Source organism: Vigna umbellata, chromosome 6 (genome assembly GCF_029865625.1).
Source record: "Vigna umbellata cultivar VRB3 chromosome 6, Vumbellata_1.0, whole genome shotgun sequence".
NCBI lineage: Eukaryota > Viridiplantae > Streptophyta > Magnoliopsida > Fabales > Fabaceae > Vigna > Vigna umbellata.
The window spans coordinates 26,636,440-26,663,499 of record NC_142170.1 but is presented as its reverse complement, the minus strand read 5'-3'; the positions used below and the strand labels follow the sequence as shown (position 1 = coordinate 26,663,499).

General features: G+C 31.7%; 3 protein-coding genes across 3 annotated transcripts; 2 read left to right on the top strand and 1 right to left on the bottom strand.

Moving 5' to 3' along the window:
- Window positions 1-3,198: 3,198 nt before the first annotated feature.
- Window positions 3,199-4,791, top strand: LOC124835323 (QWRF motif-containing protein 3-like). Its single transcript, XM_088092301.1, has 6 exons — window positions 3,199-3,699; window positions 3,830-3,949; window positions 4,065-4,181; window positions 4,267-4,356; window positions 4,449-4,556; window positions 4,679-4,791. The coding sequence occupies exons 1-6, from the start codon at window positions 3,199-3,201 to the stop codon at window positions 4,724-4,726; spliced, it is 984 nt and encodes a 327-aa protein (XP_087948427.1). The 3' UTR covers window positions 4,727-4,791.
- Window positions 4,792-14,611: 9,820 nt separating this feature from the next.
- LOC124846527 (uncharacterized) lies at window positions 14,612-16,897 on the top strand. Its single transcript, XM_047323801.2, has 4 exons — window positions 14,612-14,816; window positions 15,604-15,674; window positions 15,821-15,907; window positions 16,648-16,897. The coding sequence occupies exons 1-4, from the start codon at window positions 14,711-14,713 to the stop codon at window positions 16,672-16,674; spliced, it is 291 nt and encodes a 96-aa protein (XP_047179757.1). The 5' UTR covers window positions 14,612-14,710; the 3' UTR covers window positions 16,675-16,897.
- Window positions 16,898-17,570: 673 nt separating this feature from the next.
- On the bottom strand, window positions 17,571-20,334 carry LOC124846526 (uncharacterized). The gene is made up of 2 exons (XM_047323800.2): window positions 19,759-20,334; window positions 17,571-19,001 (listed from the first exon to the last, which is right to left on the bottom strand). The coding sequence occupies exons 1-2, from the start codon at window positions 19,957-19,959 to the stop codon at window positions 17,700-17,702; spliced, it is 1,503 nt and encodes a 500-aa protein (XP_047179756.2). The 5' UTR covers window positions 19,960-20,334; the 3' UTR covers window positions 17,571-17,699.
- Between the last annotated feature and the right edge of the window lie 6,726 nt (window positions 20,335-27,060).

Sequence of the window (27,060 nt, the reverse complement as noted above, 5' to 3'; positions counted from 1 at the left end):
TCACGGAATATCAGGATGGACCAAGCCAGCATTAGCATGCCCACAGTCATACTTTACCAATTTCCATAATCAACATATATGAGTCGTTCCTCCCTGGAACGCTCGTCCAAAATCCATAATCATAAAATCATTCCATATAGTGTTCACCTTTTCAAACTTCATACTTTATGATCATTTTCATCTTTAGTTTCAAATACTCAAAATAACGAACGTTTAGTTTTCTGAATGAAGAGGACGAACGTTTAAAAGCAAGACTTAGAAGAACCCGTTACCAATCAGAATGACTCGACACATGATTATTTGACGAACGTCATTGCTACTCAAATCAGTTAAATGAACTGACTCTAGAGTGATATGATCAATATTCAGAATATTTTAAGTACCAAGATGTTAGGTCAAATCAACTTGGATGAATATACAGCAAGATGAGTACTTAACTACATTGGGAACCTTTCGTTTAAAGGAATCGACTGCCAGTCAATGACCGAACGCGATAATATACATTTACTAAGTATTTGGACGAACGCTATTTACGCACGTTTGGAAATCAAAAATAAGAACGAGCGTTTGGTATAAGACCGAACACTACTTAGGACGAACGCTAGATAGATGACCGGGCACTAATTAGAACGAACGCTTAATATAAGAACGAGAGCTCATTAGAACGGACGCTCATTAGAACGAACGCTCGGTATACGAGCGAGCACCAATTGAGACGAACGCTTAATATAAGACTAGGCGCTACTTATGACGAACGCTTGGTATAAGACCGAGAGTTCATTAGGACGAGCGCTAAGTATACGACCGAGCGCTACTTATGACGAACGCTTGGTATAAGACCGAGAGTTCATTAGGACGAGCGCTAAGTATACGACCGAGCGCTACTTATGACGAACGCTTGGTATAAAACCGAGCGTTACTAACTTTAAAGTTTTAAAGGTATTCATATACAGCTAAGCTGAACCGAACGCTCAAACATAGCATTTCATAGGAGGACGCTCGTTCTCGATCAGAGTTCTTTCCGAATGAAAGAATTCCATTTTAAGCCATTTTACCAGAAAACCGAACGGTATAAGACCGTTCGATTACGAGCGTACATTATCAAGGTAAGAATTATCATTTTCAGATTTTTCATCTATTACAGATTTCAGATTCAACACATCAGTTCATACTTTATGATTCATATCAATGTCAATTTATAAACTTTATAACATTCATTCTAATAATTCATATTCAACATCATCATACAGATTTATTTCATACACTATAATTATCCATGTTCATACTCATAAATCCCAGTCATCATCCATCATGCATTCATACTCATACTGTATACATACATTCATTCATTCATCAACAGGCATTCGTTTTCAGCAATCATACAACAAAATACGAATTAAATTAATAAGCTTCCCTTACTTGTAGTGTGAACGTACGTCCTTTAGAATCACTTCACAGACTTGAGATTTCTTCTACTCTCAACGCTCAACCAAACTCTTCCAAACTAGACCAAACATTAAGAAACCTAGATAACTTAGACTACACCCTCGTATGAAATCAAAACATGGTTTGCTTGTAACAAAAGGACGAACAACTAAGGGGGAGAAGACTTACCAGCTCAAACTGGAAATCCAATCGGTTCAAGATGAAGCTTGAGACGCCGGAACTACTTCCACGGTGCCCGACGGTGATCAGAGTAGATGAAACGGGTGTTTTATTAGAGGGAAGGTTAAGAAAACTCAGAGAGAAGGAGAAGAGAAAGGTTCTCTTCAGAAATCGGAAAAAGGGGTTGTGTGCAGAAAGTGGAGTGTTTTTCTGAGAAATTTCAGTTTTTCTTCCAGCGCAGAACGAACGTCCTCTCTTTAGCGGACACGTGCTTTCCACTACCGATTCCAGATTTCCCCCTGTATGACACCTGTCGTTCATCAATGAAATGTTACGCTCTCCGAGTGACACGCGGATAGCACTGCGTTCGTCACTCCAGGCTCCATGCAGCGTGTCACCTGGCGTCCGCTGTTGGAATGCTTCTTCCTGCTGCTGCCACGTACATTATTGAGGTGTCTCGTTCTCCAGCTGCCACGCGTACTTCAGCGTACGTTATTTTCCAGGGTCTTACAAGTTACATGTTTATGATATGGAATTATATATTTAAGTCTTCCAAACAGTAAATTAGTACAAGTAACATAATTACATGTTTTATAAAATGAAATTAATAATAAATGGTATATAATTTATAGGTTTATATAATTCTTAAGTGTATATTTTATTTAGCTTAAAAACATCTTAGATTAAATTTTAAAAAAAAGTGTAGAAGATCGATTTTTTTAAAAAAGTATTAATCCAAATAAGTTTTTTTGCAATAGTTTGTTTTCTGTATTATATCATTTTCCTATGTTTCAATTGGTTTCTTTATTTTTTTTTAGTTTTAACAAGCTTTGAGATAATTTGAAATAACAGATTATGAAAGATCAAGAAGAACTCTTGAGAGGACAAGAAAAAGAAGAAGAAGAAAGGACCACTCAATTATCGCAAGAGAACCTAAGAAGGGAAGAATTGAAACAATTGATTTTCTCTAATGACATATTTTAGTTGCAACCTTCAATAACACTAATAAACAGATAAAAATAAGTTTTTAAAATAATAATATTAAAAGTGATCAACTATTAAATTAAACGATGATTTTAAATAATATAAGACTATTTAAGTAAATATGTTTTTATGTGAAAAAGAAAACATGTATAAAAATAAATTACGACTATCCTAATAATAATTTAATAACTTTGTACAAAAGAATAATAAACAAATTTTAAATTCATTTGATATAAAATATAATAAGGATTAAATGATTATAAAAATGTAAGTTTTTATATTTTTTAAAAAAGAAAATAATAAGTAAAAAAGATAGTATAATGGAAAAAATTTAAGTGTGAGAAACCATCAATATTTTTTACAAGATGGCATAAAAAATATACAAGAGAACTATAATGAATGATGGTGAGAGTTAAAGGTGAGATTTTTTTAAAATTAAGAATTTCCGTCACTCTTGGGCGATCACAAAGATAACGAAAGGCTGAGAAAGAGTGAACAAACCATCCATCATCAGAATCAGAACATGCTTTTGTTTTCTCTATTCGCATGAAACATAGGAGTTGCAGGGAGTTAAGAAGCAACGTCAATGGCTTCGAAGAAGACGATGAAATGAAGAAACTTGATTCTGATACTGCTCCTAAAAGACTCACCTTGAACGAAAATAAAACACCCATCAAAGAAACTTTCGTTATTCTAAGAATTGAATTGACACAGAATCAGATACCACATTCTCTGGCAAGAACATGGATTTCGAGAGAAGAGGGTACGAAGGTTTTTTCTAAATACATGGGAACAAAAGGGGAAGATTCTCACGATTCATGGGTGTCGAAGACGCACAAAGCGGTGAAGAAAGCTAACAATTCTGTCATTGGGTACGTGAGTTCCAAGTCTCACTGGGCGTTGTCTCATGGCCACATTAGCCTGAGGTCACCTCAACCCAAAAGTGTGGAGAAGATTGTGAGCAAGGGCATTGATCTCTTCAGACACAAGAAACCTTTAAATATTGAGTTGGTTCATCAACTACGTTTGCTTGATAATCGTTTCATCCAATGGCGGTTTGCAAATGCAAGAGCTTGTGCTGTGAATCACACCATTTTCCTTCAAGTTTGGGTAATGATCATTCTTTTCAAAAAAGATAAGCTATTATTTCTTCAGATTTGAGTTTAACCAAAATCCGCTAATGATATGATATCATTTCCCATGAGATTAACAATTTTTTTGTGAATTGTTTTGTGTTCAGGGCAATTTCATATATGCTTTGAATAGTCAAGCCAAACTGCGATATTCAATGGTACTAACGAGGATAGAAATTGAGAGAGAGAAGCTTGAGATGAAACTGGATGGTATACTGCAATCTCAAGTGAGTTTATAGTGTATGTGTATCTCATTTAGTTATGATTGAATTGGCATTATGCCATTGTTGTTGTTTTAGAGATTCAATTCTCTCATCGTTGGTGTGTGATATGTGTTGGTAGATGGAGCTATTGAAAACATGGAGAAGTATGAAAAGGCAATATGTAGCTGCAATCACCTTATTGCAAGAATGTTTGTATTCTGTTGCATGCAGAGTTCATCTTTTGGAAGGTGCTCAGGTGAGTCCAGTTAAAGACATTCAAGTCTTACCTTAGTATAAAAAAATTTGCATTTATAGAATTTGTATTATGCTGTTGTTTACAGGTGGATTTGAAATTAGCATCAGTTTCTCAGAAGCGTGCATTGAAGCTAACAGATTCCATGAACTCTTCATTATCAGCTTTTTTACCCTTGGTATGTTTGATAACAGTGTATTAATATTAGTCTTGTTATTATCTGGTGAGGACTTAAAATTAAAAATAGAGTTAAAATTTGTTGATGATCAGGCTGACGAGATTGCTGGATTGCTATCAGAATTAGCAGAAGTTGTTGTACAGGAGAAGTTTCTCTTACAGGAATTCAATGATATGTTCCATACCATGTGTCTCCTTCAGGTAACTATATGTTCTTTTAGCTATTCCTTTAATGATGTTTTTATTACCTTATCAATTTATTTTGACATAATAATATATATATTTTTACATTTTTTTTATTGATTTTCATTATGGGTTGACAGCTTGAAGAAAGCAGCCTAAGGTGCAGTCTTATTCAACTTAATTCTTGAAAAGGAAAATGTTAAAGCTGCAAATATTATGAGAGAAGAATTGAAAGGTATTGACGTAAATACTAGATAGCAAAATTAAGAAATACCTAATTTCTACATGTAAACTATAAACTGCAAACAAAATTGAATGGGAAAGAAGCCCTTGTATATAAAGTATGCTAAAACAGCATCATCTGTTCATAGAATCTCTTATGTTATACATCATGTCATAATATTTTATTAGATTAAAATTTTTTTTTTCTAAATTTTAATGTAAAATTCAAATTTGTCTTTATTTTAAATTTTGATATAATTTAATTTTTAAATTAAAAAATGAATAAATATAGTTTTTTAAAATTAATTGTGTTAAATTTTTTTATGTTATAGCATTTGACATTTTTAACTCAAATATTAATTTAAAATACAGTTTAACAAATAAAAAATAATAATATTTGTATTTGTAAAGAAAAATAGAAACTAAAAAATATGTAAAAGTGTATATAAAAATTTGTTGAATGTGAAAATAATAGTACCGCATCTATACCCTCCCAAGAATTAAACATTTCAACCATCATATTCATATGCACAGAGCTACTTTTCACTTGTATAAAGGCTCGTGAAATTTAAAAACATCGTTGGTTTGATACTTTCGTTGTTTTGTATCCTGCTTTTATTATGTAACATCATGTGTATCGATTTTGAATATTCTAACAAAAGGGGAAGACAGATAAACTCTTGACACACCTATTTGATATGATTTTTATATTAAAACAATAAAAAATAATACGTCAAATAAGTATAGAAATATGTCAAAGTTTATTTTATTTTTTAAAATACAATTACTTTAAATTGAACTGTTATTAAAAGTAGCTTGTTTCAGTTTAATTCTTTATTAGGAGTGTGATGAAATAAATAATTAAACAACTAAACCACCTTATAAAATCAGTTCACGAATAGTGAATTTAAACTTTTTTTTTTTTTCAAAAAAAACAATTTTAAGTAATCATTCCAAAAAAATTTCTATATAAATAATTTTTTTATAAGAATTATCATTAGTTTGATAGGTTATTTAAAGAAAGATACTAGAAAAATTTGAGATCAATAAGTTATAAAAACATATTTATGTATTTATGTGATATGTTAATAAACAACGTTCAATATAAATTGTTAAGGGAATAAATTTTTGAATTTTTTATTTATATATTACTTTATCTTTACCTGATTTGTTATCTAATATGTAACTTTCAGTTCATCGTGATTTCCTTACATAATTTTAATACTAAAACTTGATAGGAACTCATTATTAAGTTTTAAAATCCCAAGAACAACTTTTATATGGAAAATATTTTTGAATAATTAAAAAAAGATAATTTTTGTAACGTTCTAATTATGTATATGCTAAAATATATTCTTAATTGTCTCAATTTTTACATTATGATAATTATAAAATTTTATTCACTTTTTAATTTGACAAAACTATATTATCTTCGGAATTAAAAGCTAATAAATAAAGGATAAATTTTTTTAAAGAGTAAAAGCAATGGTGTTTTATCACAAGAAGATTACAAAAAAGAACCCAAAGTCAAATTTCCACAATTTATTGAAGTAAGAAGCATACAATGAGTTGCAATAATTTTTTTTTTCATCTCCACCCCATCTTCTTCTTTCACATCTTCAACATTGGTCTTTCTTCCATGGTCCTCATACGTGTGAAATGAAAGAATTAACCCTTAAGTAATAACTAAGTGAATGATAAAATAGTAATTGGAATATAATTATTATTATTAAGGGTGAGATGAAATTAATTTTTTATCTTGTACAAAGGTTATTATATAAACTTATTTACAATCAATTTTATTATGATATAAATCATATAATATTGTTGTAGTATATTAATATTTTATAATTTCCTTGATGATTTAGTATTTGAAGAATATATATTAGAGATAAAAAATTATATTGTTAACATTTTCTCTTAAGAAAAATAATTATTTAAATATATAAAAATAGCAATTAATTGTATTGGTTGAGTTATAGCATAATTAACTATATATTTTAGATATAAATAGGTGGAAAATCACTATCATAATTCTAAATGTATGAAATATTATTAATGGAAAAATGTTTTTCTAGGATTTGGCTTGATATGTGTTTAATGTGCTCTTTGGTTAACCAAATCAATCTCAACGTGAATTCTTGTAATACCAAACAATTTGTTTTTTTTTTATTTATATCAGAGTGTTTTAATTCAAGATTTCATAATTATCACAAATTTTATATGCAAACCATTTATGTTCTCAATCATACAAATATGTCTAATTCATTTAATTGTCTTTTCACGCGAATCTCATGCATTTTTCTCAATAATTAGATTTGTTTAGAAAGTTTTAAATAGGCATAATACCCAATTTTGTCCCCACTTTGGTTCGGAAATCTCAAGTTAGTCCCTTTATAGAAAAGTGAGTTGAATGGATCCTTACTTGTAATTAATTGACTCTAATGAGTCCCTTCCGTTAAATAGAAGGAAACGGAGTTAGTGGACTGGTGATGTGGCAGTTGTCTTTGGTGAGGTGTCAATACGCAATTGTTTGCGTGCTTACGTGGTTCAGAAAGCTTCAGGTTCTCCTCTTCTCTCCGCGCCATTCCAACGGGATGAGACCCAGAGTCTCTTTCTTCTCCCTGCAGTTCGCTGGCCTCCCAACCAAAAATGGCCACCGCATTCCAACCGGCATCGATGCCATCTCCGACACCCACGGACGGCCATCGTCGGACGCCGCTCCAGCCCCTCCTTCTCGCGTGCGAGGGAGGACCTCGCTTTTCACGTACGCCCCAGATGTGCTCCGAATCCATCCTTGTCGTGCCTCGATTCAGCCACCGCGGACGGATCCCACGCCGCCGCACGTCACCAGGACCCAGATGGCTGCGACGCTTCTTCTCTCTCCGCTCGCGGCCCAGATTCACCGCTGCCCTCGCCGGAGCTTGCTTCTCCACCGACGCCACCACTCCCTTTTTTTCTTTCCCTCTTCTAAGAAGGGTTCTTTCATCTCCAGCATCACCACCGAACATTTTCCCCTCTCTTTTTACTCATTCATTTTTTTTCTGAACCATCGATTACTTCAAGAACCATTTTTAAATGCCACGACAATGGCTGGTAATGCCGGAAATGACGGTGCAGTGGCTAGGAACCAATCAACTAATCCCTCCACTGCTAATTCTGAAGCAACTTCCCCTGTACCCAATACGAACCCACTTCCTAATCTTGAAATTCTAATTTCACAAGTCAGAATTTGTTTTCTATGATATGAACGAAAGTGTTGAAGATAAGGTGGATTAAAGCATAAAGTATTTGAGAAACTAAAAACGTAAAAATTCGTGAGGAGCCAAATAAATTAGAAATGTAAGTGCAATAAATGTAAAGGCAACAATATAGATTATCAATGATAAAATAAGAACTCTAAAAGAAATCAATAAAAACACTTACCATAATCATTATTATTGGAGTTGTTATCATCCTATTCGTGCTGTTCTTAAAGTATTTGTGTTGTAAATATAATTTGTCACCTCTTTTTTAACATAAATGATAAGGTATCAAAATGAATGAATCCTACTCACCATTTCTGACTCACTTTTTTGTAATTAAAAATTTTGTAACTTAACACAAGTTGGTGGGTTGATTCACTTACCAAGGTTTTATTTTACAATTTATTTTATATATTTATTGTAATACAATAAAAATATATTGACTTGATTCTCTTTTATAGCAGTAGAATAAATTGGTTTACCTATTTCTTCAAATATTATTATAAAAATAGTAGTTGTGTTAGAAAAAAAGAAAGGATGAAAATTGTGTATCTTATTCCATAATAAAGAGAGAGTACAATTGATATATATAACTGTTTAAAATAATATAAAAACGGAATATAAATATAAAAACAAAATATAAATATATGAACATAAATGCACATATATGAAAGGAAAATAAATTAAATCCAATATCTGCCCTCAAGCTGCAGCATATATATCCTTAATGCTCAGCTTGGACAACAAAGATTGAAATTGTGTTGGATGCAAAGCTTTAGTATGAATGTCTGCAAGTTGGGCTGAAGTAGAAATGGGCAGGAGCTTAATTACACCAGCTTGAACTTTATCCCTTATGAGATGACAATCAATTTCAATATGCTTTGTCCTTTCATGCATGGTTGGATTCTGTGCAATTTGTATAGTAGATTGATTGTCACAAAACAGAGGAACTGGTTGTGGTAGAGGCTGTTTCAAATCATGGAGCAAATACATAAGCCATTGAATTTCACATGTTGTGGAAGCTAAGGCTCTATATTCTGCTTCGGTTGATGATCTAGATATAGTACCTTGCTTCTTGGATTTCCAGCTGATTAAGGATGCACCATAGAACACATTAAAACCAGTCACATACCTTCTAGTGTCAGGGCAAGCAACCCAATCAGAATCACTAAAAGCCTTGAGAGCATGTTCTGTGTTGGAGGGAAAGAATAACCCTTGTCCTGGATTGTTCTTGATATATCTCAGGATCCTTATTGCTGCTGCATAGTGTTCTTCCAAAGGATTGGAAAGAAATTGACTGAGAGTACTAACAGCAAAACATAAATATGGTCTTGTGTTGGTTAGATATAATAATATGCCAAGAAGTCTTCTATACGCATGCACATCTGAATAGAGTTTCCCTTCTGTCTTGGAAAATTTTGTGCCTGGCTGAATGGGAGTAGAAATAGGTTGACATCCCAACAATCCTGCATCTTATAGTAACTCTTGAGCATACTTCCTTTGTGACAAATTAATGCCCTGTTGAGATCTTGCAATTTCTAAGCCCAGAAAATACTTGAGTTGGCCTAGGTCTTTAATCTTGAACTTTGCATTCAATAGAGCCTTCAAAGTTTGGATTTCCTGGATGTCATCACCTGCCAAGACTATATCATCTACATAAACAAGTAAGATGGTGATATGAGCAGAATCACTTTTGACAAAAAGTGAATAATCTGATTTTGATTGTATGTAGCCCAAAGAAAGTAAAGTAGTTGTCAACTTGTAATTCCATTGTCTAGAGGCCTGCTTGAGTCTATATAAAGACTTCAACAACTTGCAAACTTGCCCTGGTTTTTCTATTTTGTAGCCAAAAGGAAGAGACATGTATACTTCTTCATCTAGATCCCCATGTAAAAAAGCATTATTTACATCTAGTTGATGTAAATACCAATGTTTAGAAGCTGCTAAAGCCAGAACCAATCTTATTGTTGTGAGTTTGACAACAGGTGAAAAAGTCTCAAAGTAATCTAAACCTTGTTGATGTGTGTAGCCTTTGGCTACTAACCTTGCCTTGTATCGTTCAATACTTCCATCAGTATGCCTCTTTATTTTGTATACCCATTTACATCCGATAGGTTGCTTTCCATAAGGTAGATCAGTCAAAACCCAAGTTTTGGTATTTTCTAAAGCTGCAATTTCTTGATCCATGGCATTTCTCCAACAATCATGTTTGATGGCTTGGTTATAGGTTTTAGGTTCACTAACTTGGGAAAAATTAAGGACATATCATTTATGAAGAGATGATAATGCATCATATGAGAGATATGAAGAGATAGGATATAAGGTACCTATGAATGACTGAGTGGCGGAAGAAGTAGATAACATGTTGCAATGATAGTCCTGCAGATAAGATGGTTTATGTTTTGGCCTGGTTGATTTCCTTGTGGAGTAGCAGTGACACGTTCAACAGAAATAGGTTGAGAAGGAGGAGATGTAGGTGGTAAAGAGGGTTGATCAGTAACTTCTGAGAAAAGAGGTGATGGAGAGGAAATGATTTTGGTGACAGAATCCAAGGAATTTTGTGTATCAATAGGTGAGTGCTTGTCACTAGTAAGAAAAGGAAATATGTTTTCATAAAATACTACATTCCTTGATAACAAAAGGTAGCCTTTCACTCCGGTTTTAAAACCAATTAAAACACATTTTCTTGCACGAGGTTGAAATTTTGTTCTATGAGCTTGAAGAGTTGAAGCATAGCAAAGTGAGCCAAAAACTCGTAAGTAAGTAATGTCAGGTTTAACATTGTGTAACAGTTGAGATGGAGAAAAATATGCCAAAACTTTGGAAGGTAAAAGATTAATGAGTTGCGCAGTATAACAAACAGCAAAAGACCAGAAAATTATGGGCAAATGGGATTGAAACATTAAAGATCTAGCAACATTGAGAATGTGTTGATGTTTTCTCTCAACAACTCCATTTTGTTGAGGTGTTTCAGCACGAGATAATTGATGTTGTATCCCTTTTTGTCTATAAAAATCTATAATTGCAAACTCATTACCATTATCTGATCTAATAGCTTTTACATCAATGCCAAATTGTGTTTTGATATAAGAAACAAAGCCAATAAGTTGTGATCTTGTATCTGACTTACTTGCCATCAATTTAATCCATGTGAATCTAGACCTATCATCCACTATAGTTAAAAAATATTCGAAACCATCAACAGAAGAAGTACAATAGGGCCCCCAAATATCAACATGAATTAAATCAAAAGGAGCTTTTGAAACAGTAGTACTTAATTGAAAATGCAATTTTCTTTGCTTAGGATAGTGACAAGTATCACAATGAGTGTATTTTGTATCAGGTAAAGTGGCATACATGGTACGTAGTTTGATATAACAAGAAGAAGAAGGATGCCCTAGTCTAGAGTTCTAAATATCTATAGAGTTAGGTCTTATTGTAAAACAAGCAATAGAATTCTCAAGAGTAATAGCAGTTGGTGAACCAAGGGGTGCAGATGCAGGAACTATCATGACATACAAGCCATCTCTTTCTTCAGCTTTCCCAATCATCTGTAGGGTTGACTTGTCCTGTATTTCACATGAAAATTCAGAAATGGTAATTTTACAAGAGAGAGATTTAGTTAACTTTGTGACCGAAATAAGATTGACTGAAAAATTAGGAACAAACAAGACATTATGTATAGTAAGGTGTGGGCCAAGAGAAACTGTGCCAGAAAAATGAATAAATGAAGAGTTCTTATTGGGTAGGGATACTGTAATTGGTGAGATTCTATGATAAGAAATAAAATGAGACAAAGAACTGGATATATGATCAGTAACACCTGTGTCTAGAATCCATTGGGAATAGATATTACCTTGATCTTGAGAAGAAGTGGAAACATTATGAGAACTCACTAGACCAATAGAATGTGTGACTGTGGGATTAGATTGAGGAAGAAGTGGCAATAAACCATGAATTTGCTCTTGAGAAAGTTCCAGAGTTGAGGAATGTGACTGCGTCTGAGAATTATTAGAAGAAGGAACAACTGTAGAAGTCATTGATTTTTACAACCTCAAATTGGACAAAAATGGTAGAACCCGAATCTTCGAAAACTCCTTCAGATTCCTCAAAAATCAATCCAGGGTTACGAGTGATGAAAGCACCCAATTGTTTCTCATTGAAAACCCTAGAAAGCAAAGTCAAAACATAAAACATAACGATGCGAGAGTACCAGAGGGAGTCCATAGAAGGAGAAGAAATTGTAGGAAAGTCAAGAACAAAAGGTAGAAGATGAAGATCTTGGCAGTAATAGAATTGGTTGCGGAAGAACGTGATCAAGAATAAATTATCTTCTGATACCATGTTAGAAGAAAAGAAAGGATGAAAATTGTGTATCTTATTCCATAGGAGAGAGTACAATTGATATATATAGTTGTTTAAAACAATATAAAAACGGAATATAAATATAAAAACAGAATATAAATATATGAACATAAATGCACATATATGAAAGGAAAATAAATTAAATCCAATAAGTTGAAAATTAAAGTATAAATGTATATAACTTGACAAACAAATAAATGAAACATCTAAATTATTCAAATATTATCGAATAATACTCTAGTACTTAAAAAGATCAAATTGAACCTATGTAATTAGAAGTAGTGAATAATTTTAATAAAAAATTATATAAAAATGGTAAAAATACTAATAAAGTGTTTTTGGTGGTGGATGATCCCACCATCAACCCATGGGTTAAGTGAGTTAATTAGACTCGCTTCAACCCACATTAAAAAAATTGAAATTTTCTCAATCCAACCGGCTTGAACCCGTGACAAGTTAGGTTGACTCAGATGTTAGAACCCATTTTAAAATCTTTAATAAGTAACCTATTATATTTTCTAATTCTTTTTTTGGAAGTTAAGCCAACATAAAATAAAAATAAATTATATAATAATTAGAATAACCGTCTAAACTGCTTATGTTGCTTATGCATGTAAGGCCCACATTTGTTGTAGGTTTTGTAACTCAACATCCACTAGTACAAAAACAACATATAACGTCACGCGTTCAACGTGCAACCACTGAATAACCAACATTAAAAATGAGCGATGACATTTTTGTAAATAAATGCAATTATTAAACGTTGTTTAGAATTGTAATTCGACGTAAAAGATAAAACGTCGAATGACTTTTAAATTCGATGTCAATAGGTTAGTGAATTCAATAAAAATTTGAGTGAGAGATTGAAAATTCATTCACTTTATCTTAGCGCACGATACCCTCTTCTCTTCTCAAACTTCTCTCGAACGGAGTTTGACGAGCATCACATGTAATCTTTCTTTCATTTGATACAAATACATGTTAATTAATTACTTTATGTATGATTTTTGTTTGTTTTAACCAATTATTTTCGTGCTCTTGTCCTTCATAGGCGCATTCTGCTTTCTCTCTCACTGTGACGAAACTTTATTCCGACGAACCCACCTTTTGAAAGTTACTTTTTGTTTTCGTTTTGAAGAACTTATTTGTTGAACTTGTTTGTTGTTTTTTTTTTGTTGAACTTGTTTGTTGTTGTTGTTTAGTTGAACTTGTTTGTTGTTGTTGTTTGGTTGAACTTATTTGTTGTTGATTATTATGGTTTGTTGTTGATACTAGACTACATGTTCATAGTTCATGTTTTATAAAATATCAAACACTGAAATATGTTGTTTTTTGCTTTTCAAGTCTCAGAGTTGTAAAAAAGGATCAGAATTAATTAAAAAAAAATTGATTAACGTCAAATATTGACAAAATTCGACGGTAATTCGAATGGTAGAATTAAGAACTATAGGTCTGAAACCCAGGGTCAAAAAATCACTCTGATTCAACGGTAAACGACTTCACAATGATGAAAATACACCAATGTAGACTTTGTGTTATGCGGGAAGGACTCTCTCTTCCTTTCTCTCTTTAAATGACTCTTCTCCTCTTTACTAATCTAATATCTCTACATTAAAATAATGTGAGACATAATAATCTATATTATTTGGACTTATTATTCATATGGTGGGAAGAAACCAGTTACCAAGAGTATGTATGATTATCCATTTCTTATATTTGTTCATTCTTTTCAATTTATTTACCTTTAACATTCCTTTCAATCCTTTTTCCTTTCAATATCCTCATCAAAAATAGCTTTACAATAGAAAAATCTTCTTAACTAAATTTTAATTATTAATCTACCCTATTATGATATTCTAATTATGTCATATTATCGTACATTTTGTTTTGTTCAAAAAACTATTAAAGACTTCATATCATAAGAAAATATAAACTTAACATCACTTACACCAGTAACATATCAATAAACTTATAATAACACGTTGATAAATATGAATTTTAGATAATCATTTTAAAAAGAAAGAAGCTTTCTACACAATTGTTTTATTGTTCATTTTATTTGTTAAAGTATATATTATTTAATCTTATTTGAAAATAATTATTTCTAAATACTTATCAAATGAAAGAAAAAAAGGAATTCAATCTGTTAGTCGTACCTTCATATATGTTCTTTCTATGAGAAGTTTGGGGCCTTGGTAGAGTCAAAAAGTAAAACTGGAAATGAGAAAAATACGCTGCCGTTTTAATAACACCCTTTTGGGCATTCCCGACCTATAATTGATTCAACAGCACCACAACACTGTGCCCTCTCTCTGTCTCTCTCGCCACCAACCTCAAACCATGGCCTCGTTTGCTCGTGGAGCCGCATCCCTAACCCGCGTCGGTCTTTCCGCTTCCAAGACACCCATTCAACTCATCCACCGCCGTGGTCTCGCCGGAGCAGCTGGTAATTTTCCCCATCCAATTCTTTCCCTCAATTCACCCCTTCCCATTATTCTCTTTTCATTTTTTTTTTTCAAATTCCCAAGATTCAGTTTATTCTCACTTTATCCATTGTCGATGATCGAATTCGAAATTTCTGGGCTGCTCCTTTTGCTTTCTCTTGTTCCTCCGCTACCTTTTTCGAAAACCTAGGACTCGGATGTGCTGTGAAAAACACTGTTTGGGAAAGGTTATATGATGGGAATACGTTGCATCGGATTTCAAAAGTACGTTTTTGATTCATTTTTAAATGGGGTTTGTACAAGGGGTATTCACGATGAGGAATGGCATGGAAAGTATTTAAATAAATCAAACTTTGTTAAAACTAATCTAGGTCTTCCATCTTGGTATGTCATGATGGTGGAATAAAACAATGAGTTTTTTTTTCCGGTTTGTCTGTGGTATGAGTGGTACTGAGCTGGATCCTTAACTGAGATCTTAGGGGTGGACATTGTGCATTGAAAAAACTGACAAATCTGCATTAAGGATGTTTCGTGTCGAAGTTTAGTCGCCAATAAAAGTGATAAATACTTCATACTAATAACATGATAATCCAAAAAACGAGGAGCATTTAGTTTTGATAGTGTAATGTGACTTAGTGAACCCAAGTTGATATTGTTCAATCAACTGACATTTGCTGTTTCTTTTATTTTTTGTATTCTGCCATTGGGATCAGTTTTGTGTGTTGTAGGACTGTGTATATAGTGCCATATTTGGAATGGATTTAATCATTTAATGTTTGATTGTTATAGATCACCATGGACCTCCCAAAGTTAACTTCTGGAAAGACCCAATGAGCCCGTCTAAATGGAAGGAAGAGCACGTGAGTCTCTTGTTTTGTGTTTTGAATTTCCACTGCGCTCAGTGGATTTGAATTGTTAATTTTCGCCATGTGATGATTGGTTTGTTGTTTTGGAATTTGAAAATAATGTGTGAACATTCTCTGGGATGGTTGTTTTATGTCTGCAGTTTGTGATTATCTCTTTATCTGGCTGGGGACTACTCGTCTATGGAGGATACAAGCTCTTCACAGGAGGCAAGGGCAAGAAAGAAGAGGTACTTTCCTGTTTATTTGTTACTGCTTAGAAACAGTTTATTGGGTGCAATGCTACACAAACATGCGTTATGGGAAATTGTAAAATTTATAGGACATTACAGCTATTGTTAATATAAATACAGAAATAACATTTCACGTAAAACAAAAATATTTGCATTGTTTAGTTCAGTGCATTTGTTCTGCTCAATATATTCATAGTTTGGGAAAATACTTCCTACACACAGAAAGTTGGAATGGAGAAATTTTAATTTCGATGATAAAATTTCAGCTTTGGTCAGGATTCCTATTCAATCCGAATAAACTCTAGCCTTTTTCATTTGAAAGTTTGGTATTTGTACTTTGTTGTCACTGAAGGCTTTTTGTTTTTTGTAAGCAATATTGTAAGGCTAGATAATAATCAGATAAGTTCAGATGGTGTAATACTTCAATGGATCAGATGAAGTGTTGTTTATATTTCTCAATGGCTTTTGTATGGTATAATATTTAATTTATAGCTATAAAAATTGTTTTAGCATGGTTCTGGATCTGGTGGTGAGGTTTGTCGTACTAACCAAAAAAATATACCGTTATACAGCAGTTTTGTTTAAAGCACTTCAAGTGAAATTTAATCATAACTATAGTAGGTGGCCAGTTTGGTATTCAGCGGATTTGTGTACTTTCATTTTAATCTCATCTGTATTTTGTATATACTGTGTTAAAATTTTAGTTCTCGTTCACTGAATGCTCTCAATATTTGCAGAATTTGGTAAAAGAAGCATCTCAATGAGCTTTGGAGAATATTTACAATGCAAAATGTTCTTGGTAATAATCTAGCGCCCTGACTTTCCCGAGTTTTTCTGACTCGGTCTTGTTTGATGGCAAACAAATATTTTGGCCTGTTATCCATTAATCTATGGCTACATTGAATATCTGTAGATGATCTTTTTCCAGAACAAGGTGTTACATTTAAGTTTTATTTACCCGTTTATGCAAATTTCTGCTTTCCTTTACATTTGCAAACATGCACTTTTACTGACATTGCGTTAACTACTGATGAAGCTATGTCATGTTCCTACCTCACAAATTTTGAATACTTGAATGATCTTAATGAGCCTAACACTTTTATTGACATTGAAAGTTAGTTCTCACATCGTGTAAGCGCCTTGGATCATCATTCACGACAAGAGTAATAATGGATATCTTTCTGCCAATGTACTTTCAACTAATGTTCACCTATCCGAATCAGTTAACGAGTAATACTTATGCTTTGGCTAAAATGCTTTGGACAATGTGTTTCTTCCATTGCAACTCGAAAGCAACGCCTAGTTCATTTAGTTCGAGCAAAATACTCATCTTTTCTAAATTAATTAGCTGCGCACATCTTATAGGTCATTCAATTTCAGTAAACGATGGGATTCTGTTTTCAATCTCGTTGTCCTTGTTAAATGAAGAGATATCATAGGTCATATAAATTCAGAAAAAAATGGCATTCTACTTGTGTTTTCAATCCCACTGTCCTTGCAGATGAAATTATGCAGAGGTAGGCGTGATTATGCGCTGTTGTTGATATGTTAAAAAACCATTTTTATTTGAACAAACGTTAACTGCACTACTTGCCTAATTTTATTTAGTTAAAGAGATTAGTTGTCTGATTGTAAAACAAAATATTTGATATATTACCACTAAGAAAAATAAAAGTTCTGATATTCTGATATATTACTTCTTGACTTCGATACAAACTTTCATGAGTTGGAATTTTTCTCAGGACATCTGAACACTAGATGGATGGAGAAAATATAGAATATAGCTTAATTACAAACCAGACTGATATTCTGACTCGTGTAGCTCTTCCTTGTAATCATTGTTTTCATCTTTAAATTCAGAATGCGATTTCTTAAAAATATCTTCATCACCGTCCTCGTCATCGTCATGGCTAGTGTCAATACTATCTTTATGTTGCTTTTGTACACGCAAAATCTCCTCTAATTCTTCTGGCCGTTCAATTAACACTTTAGTTTTTGTTTGTCCTGCATTCTTGTCAGCTTTGTTGATATGTCTCTTGCTCCAGTTTTGTTGGGCAACACTCTGTTCATGCACTTCTGACCGTCTCATCTCGTCCAGTTTCTGATTCTCTGGGTATATGCTAGTTCCACTGCTTGTGACATTGGCCTCTCCTCGGTCAGGCTTTAAGAAATTGGCCTGTGACTTGTCTTTTCTTTGGCTATTTTTGTTCCCTCCTTCATCCTTCCTTAGAAAACTTTCCTCATCATATACTTTCCCAATTCTTCTACTTTTAGCCTCATCTTTATAAACCTTTCTATTGCCAATGTTATCAGAAACCACATTGTTCTCCATTAAACTACTATTGACAGTGGTTCTCCAGCGCTTTCCCTTTGTTCTTCTTGCATGGCCATGTTTCCTCTTCATCCCAGCCAATTGCTTCACCTGACCTCCACTATCTGTAATGTCCTCTACTTGTCCTGAATGTTCTTCACTCATTGTTTTCTTCTCTCTCCCATACACCACTTCGGCGTCATCATTATATTTTACCACACCATCACCATCGCTTTGTGAGTTTTTGTTTGCCTTTCCAATCTCCCCATCAGTCCAAATTTCATCTTTCATCTCAGTTGCAACACCCCTATCTTTGGACTCGGTTAATTCACTTTTACTTGCATCTTCGTTGTCACCACCCTCATGTTTGACAGATTCACTGGTATCTTCCTCCTTCTCAGATTCACCTTGGGCTTGCTTTGTTCCATTTGCTGTCACAATCTCAGGAAAGGTTGTTGGGTGATCATTAACTGGGCTTTCAAGACGGCGCTTCAAGTCTTCTATCTCTGCTTCCTTATGCTTAAGATTCTCTCTTAATGCCACTATCTCAGAGCCTCCCTGTCCCACTTTGCCCACCTTTTCTTGCATCAATCTCAGCTCATTCTGCTGCTCCTCAAATGCTGTTTCCATCAGTTTCTGCTCATCTTTCAGTGAATCCAAGGTGGATTGCATCTCCACAACTGTTCTAGACAACTCCATCTTCTGACTTCTCAGAGCGTATATCTTCCCCTTAATTTCTTCGTTTTTCTCTCTCAGCTCCTTGCTGCGATCTCTTTCCTTCTGTATGATTAAGGTAACAGTGTTATTCTAAATTAGAACTTTTTGGATTAACTTCTCCCGAAGTACTTCCAGAAGAAGAAAAAATGAGAAAATAAAATATATTTAACTTCTCCACAAACTATAAGCAATCTATACACTTCATTTATTATAGAATTTCTTTTCATTTAACATTTCTCATCACATTAAGAAGAAACTCTTGTTTATCTCCTTTTCTCCTTCTCCTGTACAAAAGTTTATCTCAACAGGACTTTAATCCACTTTACTGACCACCTAACATCTTGAGAATTGAATCGAGAGAATCTTGAAAATCCAAACATCTTTACCATTTTTCATCCTAGACATAACCTTTCGACAATCAACCTAAAATACCCGTAAACATTGACTTCTGATGTTATGTAAGGTAAAGTTTTGATAAAATGATAATCAAACGGTATTGAGAATTGCCAAATTAGAAACCATTTCTTCACTCAACTCCCAATACAACCTCTTGAATTTTAAATGTATTTTTCAGAAATGCATTGAAGCTGTTAAAACTCACAAAGTTACATGATTCACAAGCAATTTCAATGTTAACAAGTGCATTAATAAAAAGAGAGTCTGTGTTCTTAAGGACGCTTTTATATTCTTTATTGCATGTGGCACCTTGCGTGTCGTGACAAGAGAATGACACGCAAAAGTAAGGACGAGAAGCCGAGAGAGAGAGAGAGAGAAGGTGGAAGGGGTTGATGGAAGAGAGAAACTAAGAGGAGTTGGTGACCTGCAAGAGAAGCTGAAGAGCAAGAATCTGATGATCTTTCTCTTTGACTAGAAGGGTATAGATGCGCCTCTCTCTGAGCTTGTGAAGCACCATAACCCCAAGCAGTGCAGCCCCAAAAATGATCAACAATATCAAAACATAAGGTCTTCCTCTGTGACTCCCTCCACTGCTGCTATGCACCCCTTTGTTGTAATAAGCCATCTCTCTCACAGTGGTGATGATGAAGATGAAGAATGTATATTAAGCAACACCATCAACTATGAAGGACTTGTATGTTCTTCTGTCCTTGGAAAGGAACAAGGAACAATGAAGAATGAAGTGGGGTCTCTCTCTTCTCTCTCTTCTCTCTCTTCCTGAAGAGTTCAGATTTTGGATTGCTTGTCATGCAAAAAGAAAGTGCCACCTACTCATATTGCGGAGTTCACAAAGTTGAGTGTGCATGGAAATTGTGTCAGGCATCTCATCTGTGACAACCTCTTTCTCTTTCCCATGCTCTCCTCGTTTTGACTGTTACTTACACCCTCCTACACAAAATACTACATTGGTATTTGTTATCATTATGTTCATAATTAGAACTATAAGTTGATAAATTTATTCTATCAGTCAGTTACTTAATGTGTTCCAATGCAAAAATTAGCACAAACAAACTCAGTTACTTCCAGTTAAAGGTACTAAGGTCCATGTGGACATGTGTGCCAACTGGGATGATGTGTGTCCAGCTATTTTGTTTTTTAATTTAAAGGTGTTTTCCGAGTTGTAAGTTACTACTAATTGACTTTCTTAAACCTTTAAGATCCCTTTTTGGTTGATCTCAGAATTTTGATACTAATAATCATATCTATAACTTTTTTTTCTTCTTTTTCATATTTATAACTTTCTTTTTTTTCATAATTGTGACCCAAATTTGCAGGAAATAATTACTAGTTTATATTTTTATTTACAAGTATGATTGATTTCTACTATAAACAAGTTTCAGGCTTAATTAGTACAAACTTTGTAATCATGTTAAAATGGATTTACATAATGTTTATAAACCGTGCTTACAACTATAAAAGTTATATACTAATATAGAGCAACAATAATAAAAATTGACATATAGATGATGATAATATTTACGGTAATAATAATACTAAAATTGATAATATTATGAATGTAGAAATAATAATCAAGATGATAAGGAAACTATAATACGTATTATTTTAAATTATAAGTTTAATTTACAAAAGGACGTCCTGTACTCATTTATATAATATAAATAAGGATGACAATAAAGAGTGAATCATGTGAATTGATTAATTAGTCCATTAAAAAAAGTACATAATAACTCGTAGATCACACGAGCAATGACAGGATGGGAAGGATTAGTCTCATAACTTCCAACAAAAAATTCCACTATATTTTAATCTTCAATCCTCTTTTATTTTATTTCTTTTTTCATCATCCTTCACTTCACACTTGAATCTCCAATCAGCTCTCTTACTTAAAAAAAAAATTTATAATTGTAGTTGAAAAATTATTTTTTTGAGGATAATAAAATCTTTTTAATAGATCTTGTTTTATTGTATTATTTGTATTTTAAATTTATCACATCTCAATTATTCAAACGTACGCAAATCATAATAGGCAAGACTATAATTACAAAAAAGGAGACTATATCCAATGTTATTAAAATGGAAAAACAACAATGATGTTTTTGAAATCAATGTTTAATTACTACATAATTTTAGTAGCTTAAACAATACTTTAATTTTCTGTTTCCTTATTCATCAAATATTTAACTTTGACATATTTATTTGATATGGTTGTTAATTTTGTGCTCATTAAACTTGTTTTAATTTCACTGTCAATTGTAAAATCATGACATAAATAAAAATGTTAAAAATTAAAACAATGTTATTGAATTGCAAAAGTTTTTTTAAAACTTTTGCTCACGCAGGCCAAGAATTATGCAGGAAGGGCTCATATGAGTCAATTGACATTATTTCTATTTGATGTAAGTTTTTTAACACATCATCTCATCTCACGTTAACAGTTTTACGATAAATCTAATAAATAATAAACATCAATAAAAATAAATTATAAATAATTTTAATACTTTAAATTTAACTTATTTTTATAAAACTAAAGTTTATACTATGTATAGTGTAAATTGATTTCATCTTTAGGTATTTCAACAAAGTATAAATATTTTAAAATTGATTTTTTCAAATACATTTTATTTTGAAAATATCGCAACGATATTTCTATTTTTTCACTATTTAACAATGAGTGCAAAAATATGAATAAACCTATCTTCATTGATGGTAGTACATGTAGGTTGGATGATGGTATTCTGTATTGTGATCAAGTCCTCTCAGTTGTTTGCGTGAATAGCTGTCAGATTAGTTTAGTTGAGTTGTTTGTTGCACACTTGCAACTTGCATTCATAACAAAAATTATGTCAAATTAATATTTACAACATCATTTTTAATATATTTTTCAGATAGTATGCTTTGGAATTTCAAATTTCATTGAATTAGGGTCCTTTCTTATTTACTAATAGTGGGGTATGATATAATTGGAGAAAAAAAAATCTTATAAAATATAACAAATCGACCATAATTTTGCGAGATATTTTATAAAAAAAAATATATCTCCCCAATTCGACAATACTATATATTATATATGATTTTGAATAAAATTACCAATATTCAAACTTTTAATTCATAAACCAATCAAGAAACTAATACATTATTTTGAATTGCATATTATTGTATTTATAATAACACAACAACTAGTGACCGAAGTTTTTCTTCGACCAACCTCTGACTAGAATTCAGATCTTAATGTGTGAAGCTATAAGTGGTATTCTTAATGATAATTATATTAGATGATATGTAACTCACACAATTTCTGTAGTTTATATTGATTTATTATTTGATATAATTTCCATCCCTGATTTTTCAATTATATAAGTCTTAAATAAGATTTTTTATTTTATTTTATTGATGAATAAATTTAAAAGCTTAAACTTAACTCACTCTTACTAAAAACAAATAGTATTTTATTGGTGATGCATTTTCATTGTCTATATCTAAATAATCAATTTTGAGTTTTAATTTTTTAAGTTAATATTATTGGCATGCTTTGTTTTCCCACATTTTTAATAGTCAATTTATCTAATTCCTAGATATGATTATTTTAAGTCAATTTATATCATTTTATAAATCTTAAAAAAGGTTGAATCCTTAAACTATAAATTTATAAATAATTTCATGATAGTTTTAAAAAATGTTCTTATGCATACAAGTTTTTTTTATGTTATATATTTCGTCTGAAATAATTGACACTTTAATATGTTGAGATAAAAACAATTTTCAAGACTAATATGTTGTCATAAACTTTGTTGATCACTTTCAAATGTATGCTTCCAGGAAAAGTCTAGTGATAATAACTTGGAGATAGCGTTAATAGAGGATTAAGTTTATTACTAAAGTTCAAGCTTTGGTTTTAATAACTAAAAATTATTTATCATCCACTTTTATAAAGCGAAGAGATCACTAAAAAATATAATATATAGTTCTCATTTAAAGTATTTTCTAAATTTATTTTAAATCTTACACATAGTTTTTTTTTCTTTAAAGTATCAACTTCACTTCAATGTTAAGAACTTAAAAATAAATATAAAGGATTTTACTTGTTGAGTTAGAAAGGATAAAGTTCACATGGGTATTTTGATTTGAGTTATTCAAATGATATTTAAAGTTACAAGCTCATAACAGTCACATTTTAAATATATAACTATCTATATTAAAGGAAAATTAGATCTACATCTAAAGATTGCTTATTCAATGTGAAATGTTTTTCATTATAGACAGGGCTTTATGCACACTTCTTGGTACAAGAGTGTACACAAGACCATTTACTACAACACAACTTTAGAAAGTTTGTATTTTTATGTCTTTTATTATTAGTCAAATTAATTTTAGTAAAGAGTGTACATCATTATAAATAATCTCTTTTGAGAACTTATCTATTTGTTCAACAACACTTACTATAATCATATTGATAATATATTGGAACTTCTTAGGAGTTATTTGAATGAAAATTAATCGTAGTTTAATTGGATTTGAGATAAGTGTTTTATACTTTTTTATCTTATGTGTAATTTGTCTCTCTTATTTATATCTTTACTCGTAAAAATATTTTTGAAGAATGTTTTCATTAAAACCACTACATTATATTGATAATATATTGAAACTTTTTACGAGTTATTTGAATGAAAATTAATCGTAGTTCAATTGGATTTGAGATAAGTGTTTACACTTTTTTTATTTTATGTGTAATTTGTCTCTTTTATTTATATCTTTACTTGTAAAAATATTTTTGAAGAAATGTTTTCATTAAAACCACTACATCTCTTAGTTCTTTTGTTTTTGTTGAGCTGAGATATACCCAAAAGTACACAAATCTTTTGTTTAGGTCGAGACGTATCAAGAAGCTCTATTGTCCACTTTTCTCTCTGTGCTTCAAATAACATGTCATTTTTCTACTACATTTGTCATGATGTTCTCTTCTAGTAAGGGTTGGGTGACCTTGGCGAAGGAGCCTACAAAGATACTCTAATGCTCAAGTTAGAAACTAATTATAAAATAGCAAGATCCTAATAAATGATTTTATCTATCTACTTACCTCGTGAATAATGACTATATATAGTATGTGAATGGACCCTGCTAATTGGGTCCAGGGTTGTAGGGTTACATTGTTTTAGGGTTTCATAATATGGTTAGTTATCCTTAATCCTTCTCAGATTTGTCCTTCTTGTTTATGTAGATCCATATTGTAGTACTAACGTACGTGTTCCACGTTGGTACATACTGAAGTGTCCATGTCCCTCTATGGATCGAGATGTCCTCCACCTACACTCTATTTTTCAACAATGTGTGAAAACTATTATAACTATTAAAACAATGTATTTTTATCATAAAGTATTTCAATTTATATATACAAATATTTTTTGTCTAAAAATTTCTCAATCAAACATTTTATAATTGATATCCAATAATTATTTATAGGTTATAAAATACCTCTATATAAAGAAATCTCACTAAATAAACAAAAAAACAAATTCTAGATGTGATGAAGTCTTAAAAAGCAATAGAAAAAAAATCTTCACCAACCCACCTAATTTTTCTAATAAGTACTTTTTGTTAGGTTAGTCATTTTACAAAATATTGAAACAGAAACTCACGTGAAATTATTTTTGTATGAAATAATTAGGCAATATGAAAAATCCACAAATTCATACTTAGTAATTCAATTTTTATGCAAAAACAAATTTGAATCGCTTTTAAGCTATTAAAATTTTTGTTGAGAAGAATTTGTTATATCTTTTTGTGAATATAATGGTATTTTGACTGATCATAAATATAATTTAAGACCTTTATCCTTTATTTAAATTTGAATTAAAAAGTTTTTGTTATTTTTTTAATTGAAAAAAAACTTGTAATTAATGAGTCAAGTCAATCCATTTAACCTATCAACTCGTGGTGGACTGAGCCAGATTCAAAATTTTTTGGCGTGCTAATAAGTGAGCCAAGTTGAGATGACCCACTACGTAGCCAACCCGTGATGGGTCGAGCCGGATTAGTCCGAATGATCCATTTTGACAACACTAATTAAAAATTTATAATATATGATAAATCTCAGTAATAAAAAAAGCATTTTTTTTAATATATATTTAGCAAAAGTAATGATATGTTATGGGACAACAAAGAGTGATGAACTAGTTAATGTTGTAGATTTTTCTTGTGTGCAAGAATTCAATATCAAAGTCCTTTTCAAAAAAATTCTAAATTTTCTCTAAACTTTGTAATATAAAGCAGGTGGAATATCAAGTGATACATATTGATTATATTCCATGTTTAGTTTCTTTCTTATATAAATTAATTTAAAGATACGAAGTGGAACTAAAAAATGATTTAAGAAGTAGAAAGGTGAATATAAAGTTTAAAGTCTTAAGATCATCTACAAAGATTGAACTGTCTAGCAACTTGTGTTTTGAAGTTTAACACACAAACGAGACATTGTCTAGTAAATGTAGTCTTTAAAAGAAGTATTTACTAAAATATTATTGATAAACTCAAGATGATGTATTTAAAGTTATAAAAGGTGAACGAGACATCGTCTAGTAAATGTAGCCTTTAAAAGAAGTGTTTACTAAAACATTATTGATAAGCCCAAGATGATGCACTTGAAGTTATAAAAGGTAAAATCTATATTTTGATAAAAGGCTTGTCTAAGACAAGTAGTGTTAAACATTGTATATATGTTTCATTTAAAAGCACAGACTTATGCCAAACAATAAGTTCTACGTAACATGCCTAAACGCTCTCTTAAAGTAAAAACATTAAATGCATGGGATGTACTACATCAGTGTCTGTTTTGCTTTTTCTCTCTTGCAGATAATGAGAATACCAAGCTTTATTCAGAAGCTCTGCACAAGGATCAAAAAGACATTAAGAGATAGGAAGACATTCTGGAAATGTTTTCTTAAAGCTTTATGCTCTGTCCAAAGTTGTACACATTATCACTGTAAACGTAATGTTACTCTTCCCAAGATGTAGAATAGTACATATGTTCATACATAAGGTTACCTACTCTCAAGGAGGTCAACTCTTTTAGTAACGGATCTTTCTCGAAGATGGCTATATAAAGAGAACTTGTTGAAAAGAAGATGGCTAGAATAGTACATATCTTCAAACACTTGTATTGTTTAACTTTGTGGAGTTAAACATTCTAAACAGTTTGTGTAGAGTTGTAACTAGAAGTGGTTGATAATACTTGGTGAACTAGAAGTTATTGATAATACTTGTAAACCATGAGTGGTTGATATTCGTTGTAATCTTTGTTAAAGAAGAACTAAACGACGTAACTCAGGTTAGAGCGAATCAGTATAAAAATACTTGTATTATTGTTTTGTTTATTAAAGTTTTCCTAAACACTCATTTAAAAACACAAGCGTCTAACAAGTACGGTATATTATCTAACCCTTGCAATAGTCATTAAATGTTATCTTGCAAAAAGATTTTAAAATACTATTCAAATCCCGCTTTCTAATGTTTTCCTATATTTCATTAAGAGCTAAGTAAATAATCTTATAACATTTTTCTTTAGTTAAAATCTAAATTTGAACAATTACTATATTTAATAAATTAATTAATTATTAATCAAATCAAAATATCACTCAATCTAATGTGTATATAATTATGAAATCAAAATTTAACAACGTTAGTTATCTATCGATGAAAAACATAAATCAAG